The sequence below is a fragment of the Phasianus colchicus genome, chromosome 8 (assembly GCF_987193195.1).
Source record: "Phasianus colchicus chromosome 8, bPhaCol1.hap1.1, whole genome shotgun sequence".
NCBI lineage: Eukaryota > Metazoa > Chordata > Aves > Galliformes > Phasianidae > Phasianus > Phasianus colchicus.
Genome location: NC_143443.1, coordinates 24,544,090 through 24,560,719, shown reverse-complemented (window position 1 = coordinate 24,560,719; position 16,630 = coordinate 24,544,090). Strand labels below are relative to the sequence as shown.

Here is a 16,630-nt window from a genome sequence, read left to right as displayed (position 1 = left end):
CAATCAGATGGGCTTCATGAGAGTGTCGGAGTAACTTAGAAGTTAGTTTTCAGTTTTTATTTAAATATTTGATACTTCCATCCCAAAGCCAGCTTCACAGCTAAACCAAATACTTATCTAGGAAAAAAACAAGCCATGCACATATGTCTTACTGAGAACTTACGCATACAGAGCCTCATCTATCTGACAATATATTTCATTGTCTATGTGTCTAAAATACTGAGGGCAAGGATAACCTCACAGTGACTCCTACGATCTTAATTGCAAAGATGTTTTCACCTCTGTGAATCTCATCTACAGAGTTACAACAAGGAACACAGCACACCTCTCCGTACCAACAGACAGACTGGTTTCCATTCATTTTCTTGTTTGGGAGTAACAAGAACAAAAACACTGCCAAACAGCTAAACCTGATTATACTTCTAAAGGAAAGAGAGGTGGCAGTGAGCTGAAATCTCTTCTGACATCCAGGACCCAGTCACTGTTTGTTTGGCTGATGACTCCACAGCAGCCTCCTGGACCACACCTCCCCTCACTGAGCTGCAGCTAAAAGTGCTCCCACCGTTTTTTTGGCAGAAGTCATTCATACCCAATTAACCGCTTACAGGAATGGGAAATGGAGATGATTAAGCTACTGAGGCACGTTCATGAAGCACGTTTCAGTGAATGCTTCCAGTCTTTACAATACACAAAGAGATTTACTTTTGTCAGGTGCAGCTGGCATTAGTATTATCTTTTTGCTTTATTTAAGCACAGAGTCTTTCCAAGTTGACAGCTCTGTTCCGGGTAACAGTTTTGATTTCAAGGTTTGAGAAGGTATCAAACAGGTTATGAGAGCAGTTTCTCAACAGAGGCGTATATCCAAGGAAGAACACCATAACACACCCTTGCTTTCGAAACAGTCCCTCGCCAAGCATGCTCAGATGCAGGAAAACAAGTACAGTTGGTGCCTGCCTGCAATCCTTTGTCCTCAAACTGGATGGAAGCAAAACGAATACAGGAGGACTCTTCTTCTGAAGGGGAACATTTTGTAGGAGTATTCATACCTGTCAGCATTCACACGTGCTGCATTCACCAAGTTTAGCTATGTAACTGCATGAGTAATTCTTACTATCACAAAAAGATTTAATGTCAAAAAATTCAAGATGACCACTTAACACTGTGTCATTTCACAGTCAGATGTAAGTCCCCAACTTGAAAGTTCTGTGGTGCACAAAGTGCATTGGAAGGTAAAAGCTCTCTCTTGCACAGACACCTTCACCAATAGCCTATGGGTACCCAGACTGACAGGCCTACAAACACCCAGAGAGGAGGGGTAGGGAGAGGAGAGGAAATGTACGTGGGGGTGGGGGAGAACACAGTGCTGCTTCCTAAACCTCCCCCAGTCGTCTCTATAGCACAGAGCATAATAGGGACAGAAAAGGAATCAAAACTCCATGTGAAGTTTCAAGAAAAAACTCGAGCGCTCTGCAAATGCTCTTAGAGACAACGTTATGCTTTTAAAGTCACTGAGCTTCGTGATGTAGCAGCTTCAGTCTTATTTCACAGTCATTTTAGTAAAGAGATCTTTGATCTTCCACACTGACACCCAAACTATGCCTTACGCAGCCATCAAAATAAACTAGATGCTCTTAATATGCAATACAGACAGAAACTCCCAGGGGGAAAAAAAACCACCCAGCATTTTGAATTCTCAGTGCCAACACACTTCTGCCCAAACATACAAACAGGTAACACCAGGATACAATAAAACTTAAAACAGACATACAAAAAATAGCACAAGTTTTCAGAGTGCAAGCTCTGTACCCAGATTTCATGAGCTCTCAAGTGCAGTATTCTAAAAATAAACGTTTCTTGACCAAATTAGCCTTCAGAAACACTGCAAGTGCTGTACGCTTATGCCAGTTTTTCCTGTCTCGAGAACCTGCTCTGGGGTCTCAATCCCTGTCAGCTCCCTGGCTCTCTCATGCCCGCCCTCTATGACACTTATTCCATGCTATCTCTAAGCCCAACGTGGAGCAGCAATCTCCATTCAGAAAGAATAATTAGCTGAACGTTTGTCTGAAAGCTTTGGTCTCACTAAACACTTACAGCATTGAATCTATTTTCATTACACACTGCCTAGTTTGAGAAATCTCCCATGACAAACCTTGGAAATACCCCTTTAATGATGAAACAAAGGAAAAAAGCCGTAAGGAAATACAGAAATTCTGCCACACAAGGACACCGGGGTAACACGACCTTTTAACTCTGTTCCATAAGGAACAAGATAGGAGAAGGCCCATTAAGAGCAACATGAGCTCGGCCCTATAAGCAATGCACGGGGGCACAAGCCACTTTTACATCCACAGCCTTCCTCCCGTACAGAAACGTTGGAAACAAACAACAACAAAAAAAACCACCACCAACTTCACACTCGGGAACCCTCCAGCCGAACAGCTCAGAAGCCATCCGGCACGCGGGACCAAAACACGGGCGAAGCGCACGGCTCGGGGAGGGCGGGGTGCAGCGGGCCGATGAGCTCACGGGGCCTTTTCTATCTTTAGTCTCCGGGCGCCGCGGAAGCTCCGTCCCGTCCCGTCCCTCGCAGCCGGGCGGGCGCGGCGCGCACCTGCGGGAGCTCAGCGCATCCCCAACGCCGGCCGGGCGGCAGGCGCCGCTCAGCTCCCAGCTCGCCCTTACCTTGAACACTTTGCCGAAAGCCCCATCGCCCAGCTCTCCTATGATCTCCCAGAACTCCTCCGGGTTCAGGTCCCTCTTGACGTGCTCGTACTGCTTTTTCTTCTTCTCGCCGCCCAGCTTGAAGATCTTCCGAAAGTTGAAGAAAGACATCTTTCCTCCGCCGCGGGGCCGGCCTGCAGGCGGCGATGGGGGGCGGCCGCCGGGTCCCTCAGCGCGCCTCTCCCGGCCGGGCCGCTCGCAGCCGGGGCCGCCTGGCGCCTCGGGCGCTGCCCTCACAGCCGCTCCGGGATGGGACGAGCCGAGGCGAGGCGCCGGGGGAGGGCCGCCTCAGCGCCTACTGAGCGGCAACGGCCGGGCTCCCGGCGCCCATCGCGGCGGCAACAAGTGCCGGGCCGGGCTGCTCGGCACGGAGCGTGAGGAGAAGAGCGGCCAAGCGAGCGCCGCCGCCCCGCGGGATGAAGAAGGATAGGAGGAGGGCTGCCCCGCCGCCGGCCCGGCGTCCGGCTGGAGCGACAGGCCCGCGGTGTCCCGGAGACGACGGCGCGGAAGCAGCCGGCGCTCCGCTCAGCCTCGCCGTCCCTCCCGCCCCGGCCGCCCCTCCCCGCCCTCTCGCGGAGCGGTGCCCGGGCGGCGCCGTTTCCTGCGGGGCGGGGCGGTGCCGGTCACGGCGCCTCCCCCTCCTCCCGCCAGCCGGCGCGTGCGCACCCCATTCTCCCGCCCGCTTCCCGCGCTCCCGGAACCGCCTCGCCCCGCCCGCCCCGCCACGACTCCTCCGGCGCGTGCGCAAACGCCATTCCGCCGCCACCCCCAACAGCCGCGCGCCGGCAGCGGCGGGCCGAGGAGGCGGGTTTGTCCGCCCACGTGACGAGGCGGCGGCGGAGCGCGCCAATAGCATCGCGCCGAGGCGTCCGGCGGGTAAGTTGTGTCTGGGCCTAAGATGGAGGAGGGGTCCGCCCTCTCCTCTCCTCGCGTTTCTCAGGGTCCGGGAGCGAGCGCTCCGGGAGGTTCTTCTCCTTCCTTATCTGTATGTCGGTGGCCAGCCCCGCGCTCGCAAGCTGGGCAGCGAACGGGGGCCGTTCGTCCTCTGAAGAGCCCCTAAGGGAGGGGCTGATGGACGGGGCCGGGCCTTTCTCCCAACGCCCCGTTATTTTTTCCTGACTGCCTCCTGTGGGCAGGCTCCCGGCCCCGTGGGTTGCGTTTCGTGCGTAAGGGACGGCTGCTTGCAGGGCGGGAGCCCTCCTGTCAGCACGGGCAGCCCCTCAGGCGGCGCGGTGAGCCCTCAGTGCCGCTCACGGCTCTGCGGAGGCTGCTGGGCACCTGAGCTTCATCTGGTTCCAGATGGAGAAAGGCGACTTCGGGAGGCTTGCTTGTGTTGGTTCTCCACGTGATGCTCGTTTGGCATTCGGTCATTGTAGGGTGTCGTGTTTTTACGTGCATTTGCTACCCTGTGAGGTTTAGCAGTCAGCGGATATTTTGGAGGCAAGGTTTAGGCTGTGGTAAGATGTATCAAGTTGATTTTGCAGTCAAGGCAATGATTTGAGACTTAAGAGACCCAGCGATGAGACTTACAGTGTGTGAGAATCATGTAACACTTTAACCTCATCTGAACCCGGGTGCCTCTGGTTACCATTAATTTAAACAGCGCATTAAAAGCTTCTAAATATCAGGCCTCCGGTGCTTCTCGTTCCTCAGACCATTTTATTAGCATGATAATAGTTTGCTATCTCGGGAAGGTAGTCTACGCGTAATAACAATGGAGCACTGAGATACGGTTATGGGGACTGTGGAAGCGTAGGCAGCCTCACTGAAAGAAGTGTGACTTTAAGGACTAGAAGCTGCTGGGCTGGGCCAAGAACAGGATTTCAGAAGGGCAATTGTACAGGTACTTGTGCTAACAACGAAAGAAAGGAAGGTTGTTCAGGAGGAAACAAGAGCATAACAGAGGCCCAGTACTGAACTTTCGGTCATGTCTTAGCACTGGTTTTGGTGTCTGAATGAGAAGCTTTTTAAGAATAGGCTGGCATTGTAAACGAATGGTGGTGCTGATAGTATCTGTGATGCACAGGAAGGTGGAGTGCTGTGCACTGTCCCCTCCACAGAATAAGATGGCCAAGAAGTGACAGCTATGTGTCAGATGCCCTTGCTAACCTGACAGCAGTCCTGATTTGGTTAGCTATCAGCATTATTAAAACATGGTTTTGAGCTTTGTGGTTCCTTGGTGTCAGCAGCTGGGATGCGTGGTGTGAAACCACATGAGGCCAGGTTGGATGGGGCCCTGGCAACCTGATCTAGCAGCAGGCAACCCTGCTGTGGCAGGGGTTAGAACTTGAAGGTCCTTGAAGTCCCTTCCAACCCAAGTCTTTCTATGGTGCTCAAGATCAAGCTGTCCACATGTGTAAAGCTAATGCCAAGAATCAACTGCACACAGATGAGCTGTTTTCTTTTCACCTTAATGATTTGTCTGGCTTGCTGCCCATATGAACTTCATTTAGAAGTTTCATGCAAATAGTTTGACTACAATAAGGAAGGAGGAAGTAACTGATAAGGTTTTTTCAGTGTTGCCAGAGCCAATTTAGCTTGTGGAATCTCTTTCTAAAATGCAATTTCCTTTTCCTCTCTCTGATAACTATTTTCTTGGTACTCATTCAGGTGGGATGATAGCTCTGATTTGGATGTTAAAGTAATAAGTTTAATAACATACACATTTTTTATTTTAGATTGCTCTTGGATAAAAAGTGCTTAGGGGTGAATCTAGTGCATCTAGTTACTTGAAGTAATTGATGAGGACTGGGAAAAAGGGAGTCTGACAGCCGTAGTGTGAAATTCTGGTATTGAGGCAGGATCAGCCTTTCTTTAGCTCCAGGGTTGTCTCAGGGCAGCAGAAGGTGCACATGCAGATGATGTTGGAGTTTGTAATAGTGACAGGACATGGATGCCAAACTAAGAAAAGCTCTGGAGCTATATGTGAACGAGCATAATTGAGTTTGCTCTTTAAGAATCCTGGCAGTTAGGTTGCTGGGATGTTAGGGCTATCTTCTTTCTCAGTTCTGTTGGTAATGTGAGGTTCTTTTTTTTTTTTTACTGCATGAAGTTCACATACAGCATCTCTATAATGTATCAGTTTGCTTTTAACACATGTGTCAAGTGGGTTTATTTGGGACAGAACAAGGGCAGAAGGATCGTCCTAACAACAATTAATGTTAGATGTGATGTTTCAGACTTTACTAAAGATGGGCTCCATACCACACGCTTTTAACTGGTATAACACTGAAAATATAAGGTGAGAGGCTGATACAACAAATGAACAACTAACCTGCTGATAAAGTTTTGCTTTTTACTTTTTTTTTTTTTTTTTTCCTAAGTCATTTGAGGTTTAAACATTATAACTGCAAATGGGAACAAGCCACAGTTTTCTATTTCCCCCTCATTCTTATGTTCTACAGCTACAGCTTGCCACTCAATCCTAAAATAAGCTCTCTCAGGTGAAGGTTAAGAGCTGGTAGCAAATCATTCCCAGTTTGCATTGACTTCCTGGTATGGAGGAGGCTGTATGAAACCTGCTTGGTTTTTTCTGTTTTGTTTTCCCTCCTCTTCTCTCCTGGTAGCGGAAGGTTTTAACAGCCATAACTGTTTCCAGATGGCAGGGATAAAAAGGTAAAAGTGAATTATAAGTACATTAAAATTTCTCCTGCAGGAATTTAAAACAATGTGTTTTGAAAATTCAGTGCTTCCTTAAAATGTCAGAGTAGGCTGATGTTGAATAACTGTGTTAGCTGTGCATCAAACAAGTGCGCTTAAAAATAGCTGTAACTCTTTACTGCAATCCTTCTTAAGATTTAGAAGTCTCCTACCTACTTTCTGCTGCTAAATGTCACAATCCTTTCCTTTTAACTTAATTGCCTACACTTGCTGCTGTTTGTAAGCCCCCTTAAGTTCTGCCTCTATTTTGTATGAACTATTTTTATTCCTTTTCTTTTCATTGGAAATACATGCTTGTTTCAGAAATCTGATTAGAAATGTGTTCTTCACAGCATAAGTTGCCCTTTAACTGCAGTCCTACATCCTGTTCTCAGTTCTTTCAAAATATTTAGTGGTGTATTTTTGTACTGTCTTGAGTTTATGTCCACCCACACTTTCACTGGTCTCTTCGTTCTGGTGTTTGAATTCACTGAACTGCTCAGAGGTCACAGGTGATTTGTTTGTGGCTTAATCCCAGACATGCTTCTTGTTTTGTACGTTCTGCTCTGTCTGCCACCCTTGGCACTTACTGCTGTCTCTTCTGTTTTATTTACTTGATGTATGTGCCCTTTTTGTTGATACTTTCCAATTGCATGGAGGTGTTTTTCTATAGACTGTATTTTCTACTTCTTGCTATTAGTGATGTCTCTTATGTAAGATACTCATTTCAGTTGTAAGCTCTTTGGTGTTAACTTATAGAGCTTTCTATTTAATACTTGACATTCCTTTCTAACCTCCTTTCTTGTATTCTTGATTTTTTGCCAAGATCTCATCTGTCCAGCGTCTGTCTCTGAAGTCGTTCCCAAAGTCTGCTTTGCTTCCTGCTGAATCTGCTGCCTGTCCCTTGGAGTTGGGCATTTCACGGAATGAAGTTCTGATGCTACATCTTGTACCACTGTAGTTTTATTAACTGTATGACAACATTTAGCTTATGGAAATGTTCTGGTGACTTGTGCATACCTGATCTTTTCTCCCATTTTATCAATCATTCACCTTTCCTACTGTACCTGATTCCTGTGTCCTAATATTCTAGTTAGTGATGGTCAAGTACAGAGGAACTGTCATTAGTAGTATAATTAGTTAATAACTTGTGTTTATGTGCAGGTAAGGATGGAAGTACGGGAGTGCTAGAAACTATTTTATTCCTTTATGACATAAGAAGGTGGCCAAAAGTCTGATGTTTTCCTCCAAGAAGCATCAAGTCACCTTGCCCATTTGTTGGAAGCATTGAGAGGGGAGACTTTGATCATACGTAGTGCTCTTAAGCCCTTCTATTTAATGGACTGCTGGTAGATTTGTAGCTTAGGTATCTGTGTTTCTGCTCTGCATGTGGAAACAAGTCCTCTTGAGCAGAAAAGCCTGAGATTCAGTTCTGCGTTCAGCACTTTATGGCCTTCTTTGACATGAGTAATAGCAGTCATTTGGTCATGTGTAGCACAATTATGAACAATAGATGCGTGTTACCAAAAGTAGAGAGGAATTTTTTAGGTGTTTGCCTATACCTCCTCAGCTGCAATGACTCCTGGCCTCTTGTCAGTAACCTGGAGATGATACCAGCATACCAGTGCTTCCTGCTTTTGATGCACTTTCACAGAAAATAGGTGGTAGGGCACTTCCATGGGAAATCTGAGAATTGCCATAGAGACACATACAACATTGGGGAGTTTCAACATATTGGTATTACTTGCAATAAGGAAGTTGTGCGTCCAAATATCGGGATTCAGATTGATCTAATCCAGTTTTGATCTGAAAAAAATTGATGGTCAATGGAGAAAAACAGAGGGTCAAACATATTCATTCCTTAAGATGTTAACTGAAGGTAGAGTACAAAAAGGAAGTTTGCCTTCTTGCTGCCAGCTGCTCTGCTACAAACACAACTTTGAGATGAACGCTCTGAAGGACAGCCAAGCTCACATACGTAATGCGAGGGATAAGTTGGGCTTTTCTACTTAGCAGAATTATGCCTTAGTTTCAATGGAAAACGTCAACAGATTGAAACATCCTAGCTGAGTCTCTATTGATTGATTGACTACTGCAGTTAAAATTTCAGGTCCTCTTTCATGATAACGATGAGAAGGTCGGATGGTTTCCACTTTAACTTGAAAATTCCCAAAACGTAAGTTTCTGGACAGTAGTAATTGTGTTTAGCTGTAATGCTGTATTAAAATATTCTGCATTGCAGATAAGTACTTTTTTTTAAAGTACAGTTATTACTCTAAATTTATTTACTCCATGTGTCGGTGACTTTAATAACCTCACAGAACTACACAAATGAGTCCATCTGAAGTACTGATTTAAAGATATACATATGCATTTAAAATACTACACTCTTAGCTAAATTGGTGTTTTTCTAAGCGTTTTGATCACCTGAAATGATTTTTTTTAAAGGAGAAACTATTTGATCCAAACTGTACGTGAATTCAAAGCAAAGTATTTAAAACTTGCAGAGCCCCATGGGTCTGATGGCTGTTAGAAGCGTTGGTTAAGTCACACGAAAGCATGCATTACAAATGCTTCACCGTGTTTGCCTTTCCTCCAGATGGTAATGAGCCCCTTGCCTCTTGCACGGCAGTCATGAGCTGATTTGTTCTTTTTGCTTGTAGCTTTCAAATTTGCATTGGTTCACATAGCAGCTAGGATTAGAAATTTATTAAGGGATAAAGATAGCTTTGCATCTCAGTCAATACTGGCACGAAAATGTCTGAACAAAAAATCCACATGTATTGCTGCTTTTCTTTCTGCAAATCCTGAATTTTGTCCTCTGTTTCCCAGGAATCGTTTTCCACAGCGGACATTGTGTTCTCTCGTGATCCTGATCACCTCTGGAATCTTAGGATGGAACAACTTGTTCTGTAATAGGAGTTATTGTAATTTTTTATTAATATTATGGCCAGCCAGCAAATCCAATCCTGGTTACACAGTAGCACAGGCAGGATGCTTATTACGCCTTCTTCATATATTATTAAAAATACACCTCACTGAAAGCAGGGAACGTTTTGCAAAATCTGACAGTCTGACACAAATAAAGGACTGAAAGGCACAGACTGTTTAGTGGTATCCTGCGGAGACATTGCCATGTGGTAATATCACAAACATGTCTGTTATCAATAAGGAGAAGTATTTACATGTCAGATTGTTTTGCCAGTGGATAGGGTCAGCACAAAGGTCACAGATGTCAACTTAAAGAGGTGTGTTTATCTTCACTGAAGTTTAAGGCAATGAACTAGGAAGTGAAACAATACAGCACGAATAATACAGAACAAAGCAGTGCAGCTAACCATTACTAAATGAGGGCAGTGATAGTGATTAAGAAAGATGCATCACCAAGTGACTTCATATTTTGCCATCATCCAGATACGCAGTCACTGGGGAGCCCTGTTTGCAGCGTGCAATTTGAAGAGCCTTCCTCAGCCATTGGGAGGTCCTATGCAGTGCATCTGCTCAACTGTGAGGTCTCCAACTTCATTGCAAGAAGGTGCAGCTTTCATATTGTTGAATAAACCAGTTTAAGTGATAATTAGGTGGGAACATCTGCTTTCATTCTCCCTTTGGATTCCACGTCCAGCCTGGCCGAGGCTTGAGGAGGAACCAAAGGAGTTTGTGTACTGATAGGCCTTGATACTGTGCTTCTAAACAGGGAAAGGTTAATACACTCTCATAACGCTTTATCTAAGCTACTTCTCTTGCTAATGAGATGTTTTGTCCAAGATACATATTTTGCTAATGATTGGATGCTGATGGTGGGTAATGCTGGGTTGTGAGACTCATCGAAGGGTGAGCTTTGGTGTGAAGCCTGCTGTTCAGGCCTTAGTGCTGTAGTGAGATCAGCTGTTCACTGATGCAAAGCTCAACTTTGAAATGAGTTTACTGAGCAAACAGTATAGCTTTTCACTGATAAATGATGTCATTTTTATGTTGCAGTCATGTTTAAAGCAGTTTCTGCTTGTTTAAGGTTCTGGGCCTTAAGCTAGATTTCTATGAACTCTTGTGTAATTCTGATCTTTTTTGAAGCAAAAAAAAACCAAACAAACAAACTATAAATTGAAGGATATAATTTGGCTTTTTGTAGCAATTTCTGCTCAATACTACAGCTGCATATGCTGTTACTGTAATGTGTGGATTGTTAAGGCAAACAGCAGCTATTGTATGTTTCACAATAGCATACACAAACTTTGGACATGGGGACCTGGTGAGGAGAAAACGGACTGTTGTGATCTGATGCATTTTTTATCTCGGGTGCCCCAGAGCCATTTTTTTTATTTTTATTTTTTTAATATGTCAGAATGGATCTTTAATCTCCCATCTATGGAACTCTGTTTTATGATACACCACACCATAACTATGGATTAAACCATACAATCCCATTACGTGAGTTTGAACTGAATTTCTTGTAGCAGAGACCTGTAAAATTAACAACAGGAAAAATAATTTCTATGGCTTCTGGCTGAGCTGTAATATAATGTTTTGGATGCTGTGTACAGGAGTGACTGGCTTTCAGAAGCATGAGTGGCATCTATTGAAATGCAATTAAGGAAATGCTTTAATCTGTTTATTAGAGGATGTTTTGTTTTTATAAGAGGTTGTGTTTTTCCACATGCCAAGAGGTCAGAAATTGTAATAACTCAGTCGTTGGGTAGCTGTGACAGTGAGGTGCTTTCTTTCAAATTGTGTTGGTTTTCTGTTTGTTGCCTTTCTGCTGGGTTCAGAGAGAGATTTTATTAAAGGTAGGCAAAAATTGTTACTAGAAAGTTGTTCAGCCTTCTTTGCTCTACATAGAGGAAAGCTATTAAGGATGCATTCCTATTGCAGAACTGTGCAGTTCTGGGTTTGTTCTGCACAGATCTGATGTTCTGTATCAACTCGGGGATGGCATTTAGAAAGAACTCAGTGGGAACGTTTGTACAATGTTTGTTATTTCAGAGCATCATTTGAGAGTTATAGAAACTTATAACCCAAAATTTGATAGAGGACGAAGTATCTGGATTTTTAATAGCCCTAATAGAATTCAGCAGCTGAAGGTAAATGATGGTGAGCCAGGTTTTCTTAGCATCATTCAGAGTTCACTGAACACAGTGTAAGAGATTGTGCAGAGTAATTTGTTCTTAAGTTATCAATAATTATTCACCTTTGGCATTTCTAACTGTATCTGTTTCTAGTTTGAACATCTGAAGAACAAGAGGAAATCAGATTTCTTTACCTAGGAAAGCTTTTGGTTTTGTAGGTCAGAGCAGCCCAGACCTGAATAGGAAATCCTGTCCTTGATTTCAGGTATGGAAGTTCTGAAGGAAATTCAGAGGATCTAGGGCTGGGAATTGCAGCATCTTTAAGGTTAAAAAAAAAAAAAAACAACCACTCTTGATACTTTTCCTAGATGATAGCTGAGAGAACAAGCAACTTACTCAGGGAGCATTTAAAAAAAGTGTAACGAAAGTTGGTTCTTATGTGGGCTAATAGTTTGAACTTCCCACAGTACGACAGAAAACGCAGGAAGCATTACAAGTCATAAATGGGAGGAGAAAAATTGAATACAAGATAAGAAACAGATACAAACAAAAATACTGTAGCCAGTTTAGAAATAAAAGTCAACATCCAACTAGTTTTATTATTCCTTGTAAGCAGAGTAACAGACCTCCGTCTTCCAAAAGAGCTCCAAACGAGTGAATGTCACCGTGTAGTTTTGCTCACGTTGCACGATGGTCCTGTTTGTATCTGAGACTTCAGCATTCTTCTGGCTTAATTTCTTTTGTGAGTACCAATAGCTGTGTTATTTGGAGACCAGGACTCAAGCACAGCCTCATGTTGTTCTGATATAGTTAAATGTTCGTTTGTACAGTACAGAAGAACTTAAATTGCTTTCAGAACTTTAAAAAGATCTGCCATAGTCTGGTGCTTTGTTAGGTACCGGAATGTTTGGAAAACATTTGAACACATCTGTGCAACTCAACCAAACCCCAAGTTAATAATGTTGAAGTCTTTGGTTGTGACAGAATGTTCTGCGCAAACAATATTCACATCAATTCTGGTCCTAACGCAGAGGCTCTTTTAATTTACACCAGATACATAAACTGATATGAAGGAGTAAAAAATGGTCAGGAAAACTTGTCTCTCCAGCTTGAGGCAGCCTTGCACGGAGTGAACTGCTTCAGGAAGGAAGCTGACAACCAGTGCCTGCTGCTTCTGCACAAATTCCTGAAACTCGAAAATGTTCCTTGAAGGAGCAACACCAAATCTGCTTTATTGCTGCTATAGCAGTGTAGGAAAGCTACCTGTTGCCTTCAAATGGGGTGAACGATGTCTTATTTTCTTTGCTTTGTTAGCTGACTTGAATATCCCTTTATGTCGGATCAGTGAATTACATGTGGCTGTAAAAAAAAAAAAAAAAAAAAAAAAAAAAAAGTTCACTTGCCTGGGAGACTTTTGGGAATCCTTTTCTATCAAAGCTTCTATACTGCTTTATTTTCAGCCATCAAACTTAGTATTTATACTAAAAACAATGTGTGGTGTTTTTGCTTTTGCTGCTTTTTACTTTACACCAACAGCTGAGAGCCGTCTTTCCCAGTGAAAGAATGTCTTTTCAGCAGCTCAGCTCATTCTAGCAGCACCATGGGAGATTAAGAGCTTTCAGAAAGAATTAATCGCCTTCATAGACTTCCTCTTGTCCTCACTCCAGACAGGTTAGAGAATTAGGTGAAGAGGGGGCTTCAGCATGATTATCTCATAGCTTTAAAATACAAATAGCAAGTGAAGCTTATGACTATCAGTAGCGACCACTACTACTGTGTTTGTGGTGAGATTACAGCTGTCTGTGAGCAGCAGAAGGTAGTTTGTTAGAGGAGACTGGAAGTGCTCAGCCTGCTTTCTTTGAGTGATTTATTTTGGTGGCAGTGCATTGTTTTTGTTAATGGTATTGAAAATGTTCTTTTAATTATGTTTTCTTTTTTTTTTTTTAGAAGTCTGTGGGGCGGCTTCAGTTTTAGAGTTTTTATTTGATATCATCTGTAATGAAAGGTTTTACTTTCAAGCTCACTTGAATCTAGTTGTATTATGCAATGTTGGTTTTCTTTGCTTGTTTTTAATTTAAAACATTGTATTTGGCTTTGGATAATGAAAACCATTTTTAACTGCATTGTGCTAGAAGTGCTTCTGCTGTTCATGAAGAATTGAATAATACTCTTTTGTCCCATAGGGTGTTGAGTCAAGCACAGACAAGTTCAATTCAGATGACTGAGGTGGTTACAAAACCCAGCTGTCCCACTTTCCACAATTTGCTTTCTCTGTGGCAGTGATGGCTGCATAAAGCAATCCCCTCACAGGCAGTTTGTAGCCTGCTCTAGTCAAGTTAACCAAGGGAGACTTTAAGCTACTTTAATGCACTGGGTGGTTAACTACAGCAGTTCAAGCACTGCTTCCCATGTAAATAATTGGTGCCAGTGTTGTGGCTTGGGCTTTGGAGAAGAGCAGATGCCTGCTAGGATGCTTAAAGTGCCTACGTGGGTAGGTGAATATCCTCTGCTTTTGATTCAAAGCCAGACTTGAGGAAGTCTTTGAGCTCAGTTGTAGTTGCAGCCTGGTTGCAGGTAACTACTGGCAGGGTGCTTCTTCTATGGCTTGATGACTCCAAACAGCTCATCTCTGATGAAGGAAATTTCCTTTAAGAGCTTGGGTTCTTAATCACATCTGGAGAAAATACTCTGTAAGATGAATTAAAATAGACACTTCTCTCATGGTTCCTGTTTCACTGGGTTTGGAAGAAGACCAATTCTTAATCTGTTATCCATTTTTGAAAAAGATACGTGGTGAACACAGGATTAGGAGCCAAGGCATTTATTGGCCTGTACTGGTTCTGTTGAACAAATAGTTTGGGTGGTTTAATTAAAAAAAGCCTAGGTCATCCTCACTGGTGGACCGCGTGGGAAGGAGTGTAGAAAAAGGCTTGGTTTTAGGTGGTGGCAACTGATGGAAGACCACCAGCTTTCCTTGCTTTCTCTCCTTTTAGGATAATAGCTTGCTGAGTGCACAAGGAGTCTGAGGATTACGGTCTTGTTTGATTCTTGCTACAGTCAGGAAAGCTAACATTGATAGAAGGAAGTTAAGGAAATGCCTTTATTTGGATAAAGTACTGCCTAAAGTAGTATCAAATTCAGGCCATTTTTGTTTATTTGTACTTAGGTAAGTGCCATATCAACTTTGTTTTTGCCTTTGAAACTGAACTCTTTCCCAGAGGAGTATTTCAGATAGTAAAACTTAATTCCAACTTCTTTTGTTTTACTGTGCTTTTATTGCATCTTCAGAGATGTTTTACAGTGGCAAAAGGGGTATTTTGCTCTACTGAGCTTATGGACTTGATGCCTCTCTTGCCTTTTGCATTGCTACAGCACTGAATTCCTTGAACCACTACAACTGTAAAGCCATTTTACGTGGCATTTAAAATGAAACATAGAACAAGATGATGTTTTTCTACGACTCTGTATTGTTTGTATTGATGAAAATTGTCTCAATGCTTTTGCAAAAGTCATTTTAATCCTTAAACATTTGTACGTCTTCTATCTGTTTGGGATTGTTTATTGTGAGCTGCATGTAGCCACAATGCCTGTCATTCAGCCCTTGGATCTCCATTGTACAAAGTCACTGTTATCTTCCTTGGTGACAGCGTATCACCAACAGTACAGTGCGGAGCTGCAAGCACTCCTAACATAATGGCAAGTCTCACTTTTGCCAGGATGAGTCACTAATTAATTAACCCCTGGGATGGAGAGGCTTCCTGTGCCAATTCAAGAACAGTTACGGGAAGATACCATTCTATGGCAAAATAGAAATTGGTTTGAAGCATTTTTATCAGCTCTTTAAGAATTGTATTTACTGATGCTATAAATCTGCTATAAATCTGTAACAAGTTTATAACCAAACAGAAAAATAGATACATTGGATAGAGTTGGTTGATGTGTCTTTGTTGCAGGAGAAAAGAACTGCTGCTAACACTGTGAGCTGGGTTTAAGTGCCCAGTACAGAATTTTAAGGCTTCCATCCTAGCAGAAGGGATTTGTAGCGAATGTATGGAGGCAAGCAGCACAGGAAATAGCAAAGGTCTTTGCCTCCCACCAGGCCACAAAGCTTTGGTTTGTAACAGGTTCAAATGTGGTTACGAAGTGGACCACTTGGGAGGGAAGTGAGTGGGCTTGGCTTTGGGGTGTGACAGTGATTGGGGAGACTGCCAGAACCAAGGAAGGGCAAAGCAGGGCTGCTCTGTGGGATGCTGCTCACATGCTTGTCAGCCAGAGAGTGGCTGGGGTGCAGTTTCACTCTCCCAGCCTCGAATGGATGGACTGTCTTACCTTGGGACTTCGGTGGATTTGTTCTGTGGCCTTGAAAACAAATGAAGAAACAAGAAGTTGTGCTGTCATTGCGCTAGAGAAGAGTCTTACTTTTTCTTCAGGAATCCACAGGTCTGTAAGATAGAACTTAAGATGTATGAAGCAACTCGAAGCAGGTGGAGCAGTGCTGTACATGAAGGGTGTGAGCTTCTCAGTGGAAGAGCTGTCATGAGGTGTGTGAGCTGGGGGAAGCTGCAGGATTTCAATCCTGGGTTTAATTCCCAGTAGTTTCTGAAATGGAGAGAGAGCTTCTGCTGCAAAAAGGAATGCTGCTTTGTATAAAAGATCATGATAGACGACAAGAACTGTGTTTGTACCCATGGGATACGTGTCTGAGAGAAGTGCCACTCAAAGTGAATAGTTGGACAACTATAGCACCAGAAAGGACAAAATTTTATTGTAATATTTCCTGTTTGGGAGTGGGACACTGAATAGAAGTGTTTCTCCTTATTCTGACGTATCACACGTTAATGCTGGTATGTGTTTGTTTGGTGTGTGATGTCTTTGTGTGAGCTGTGAACATTTGTTGGACTAATCTTTTGGGTTCTTTATTTCTATGCTGTATGCTGGATACAGGGACACAGCAGGCATCAGTGTACGTGAGGCCGTAAGGACTGGGAAGACTAAATGTGTTATAGAAATGCACATGCTAAGTCAAATAGAGGTTCAAACTATATGGTTGCTTGGAAAAGTTTATAGTCTAAATTTTCTACAGATTATTTAGAAAGAAACTGGAGAACTGCCATACGGAGCAACAACAGCCTTGCATTAATAAGATCACGCAGTCAATAGCTTAGTTTAGAAATTTCTTCTGATGAGTGACTGCAATTCAGCAGGAG

General features: G+C 43.4%; 2 protein-coding genes across 9 annotated transcripts in view; one reads left to right on the top strand and one right to left on the bottom strand.

Annotated features, from left to right (window-relative positions):
- Positions 1-3,337, bottom strand: part of SLK (STE20 like kinase) — a 47,000-nt gene extending 43,663 nt beyond the window's left edge. The window contains exon 1 of one of the 2 annotated variants that reach the window (XM_090145457.1): positions 2,683-3,337. In XM_090145457.1, coding sequence (XP_090001583.1) covers positions 2,683-2,832 — 150 coding nt within the window. In that variant the 5' untranslated portion in view covers positions 2,833-3,337. The remainder of the gene's footprint in view (positions 1-2,682) is intronic. The other variant, XM_031597515.2, reaches the window with a different exon arrangement.
- An 88-nt stretch (positions 3,338-3,425) lies between these two features.
- The window catches only part of STN1 (STN1 subunit of CST complex), a 46,592-nt gene continuing 33,387 nt past the window's right edge, over positions 3,426-16,630 (top strand). For 2 of the 7 annotated variants that reach the window (XM_090145468.1, XM_090145477.1), the window contains exon 1: positions 3,604-9,895. The gene's annotated coding sequence lies outside the window, so the exon portion shown is untranslated. The other 5 variants (XM_090145472.1, XM_090145473.1, XM_090145471.1 and 2 more) reach the window with 5 other exon arrangements.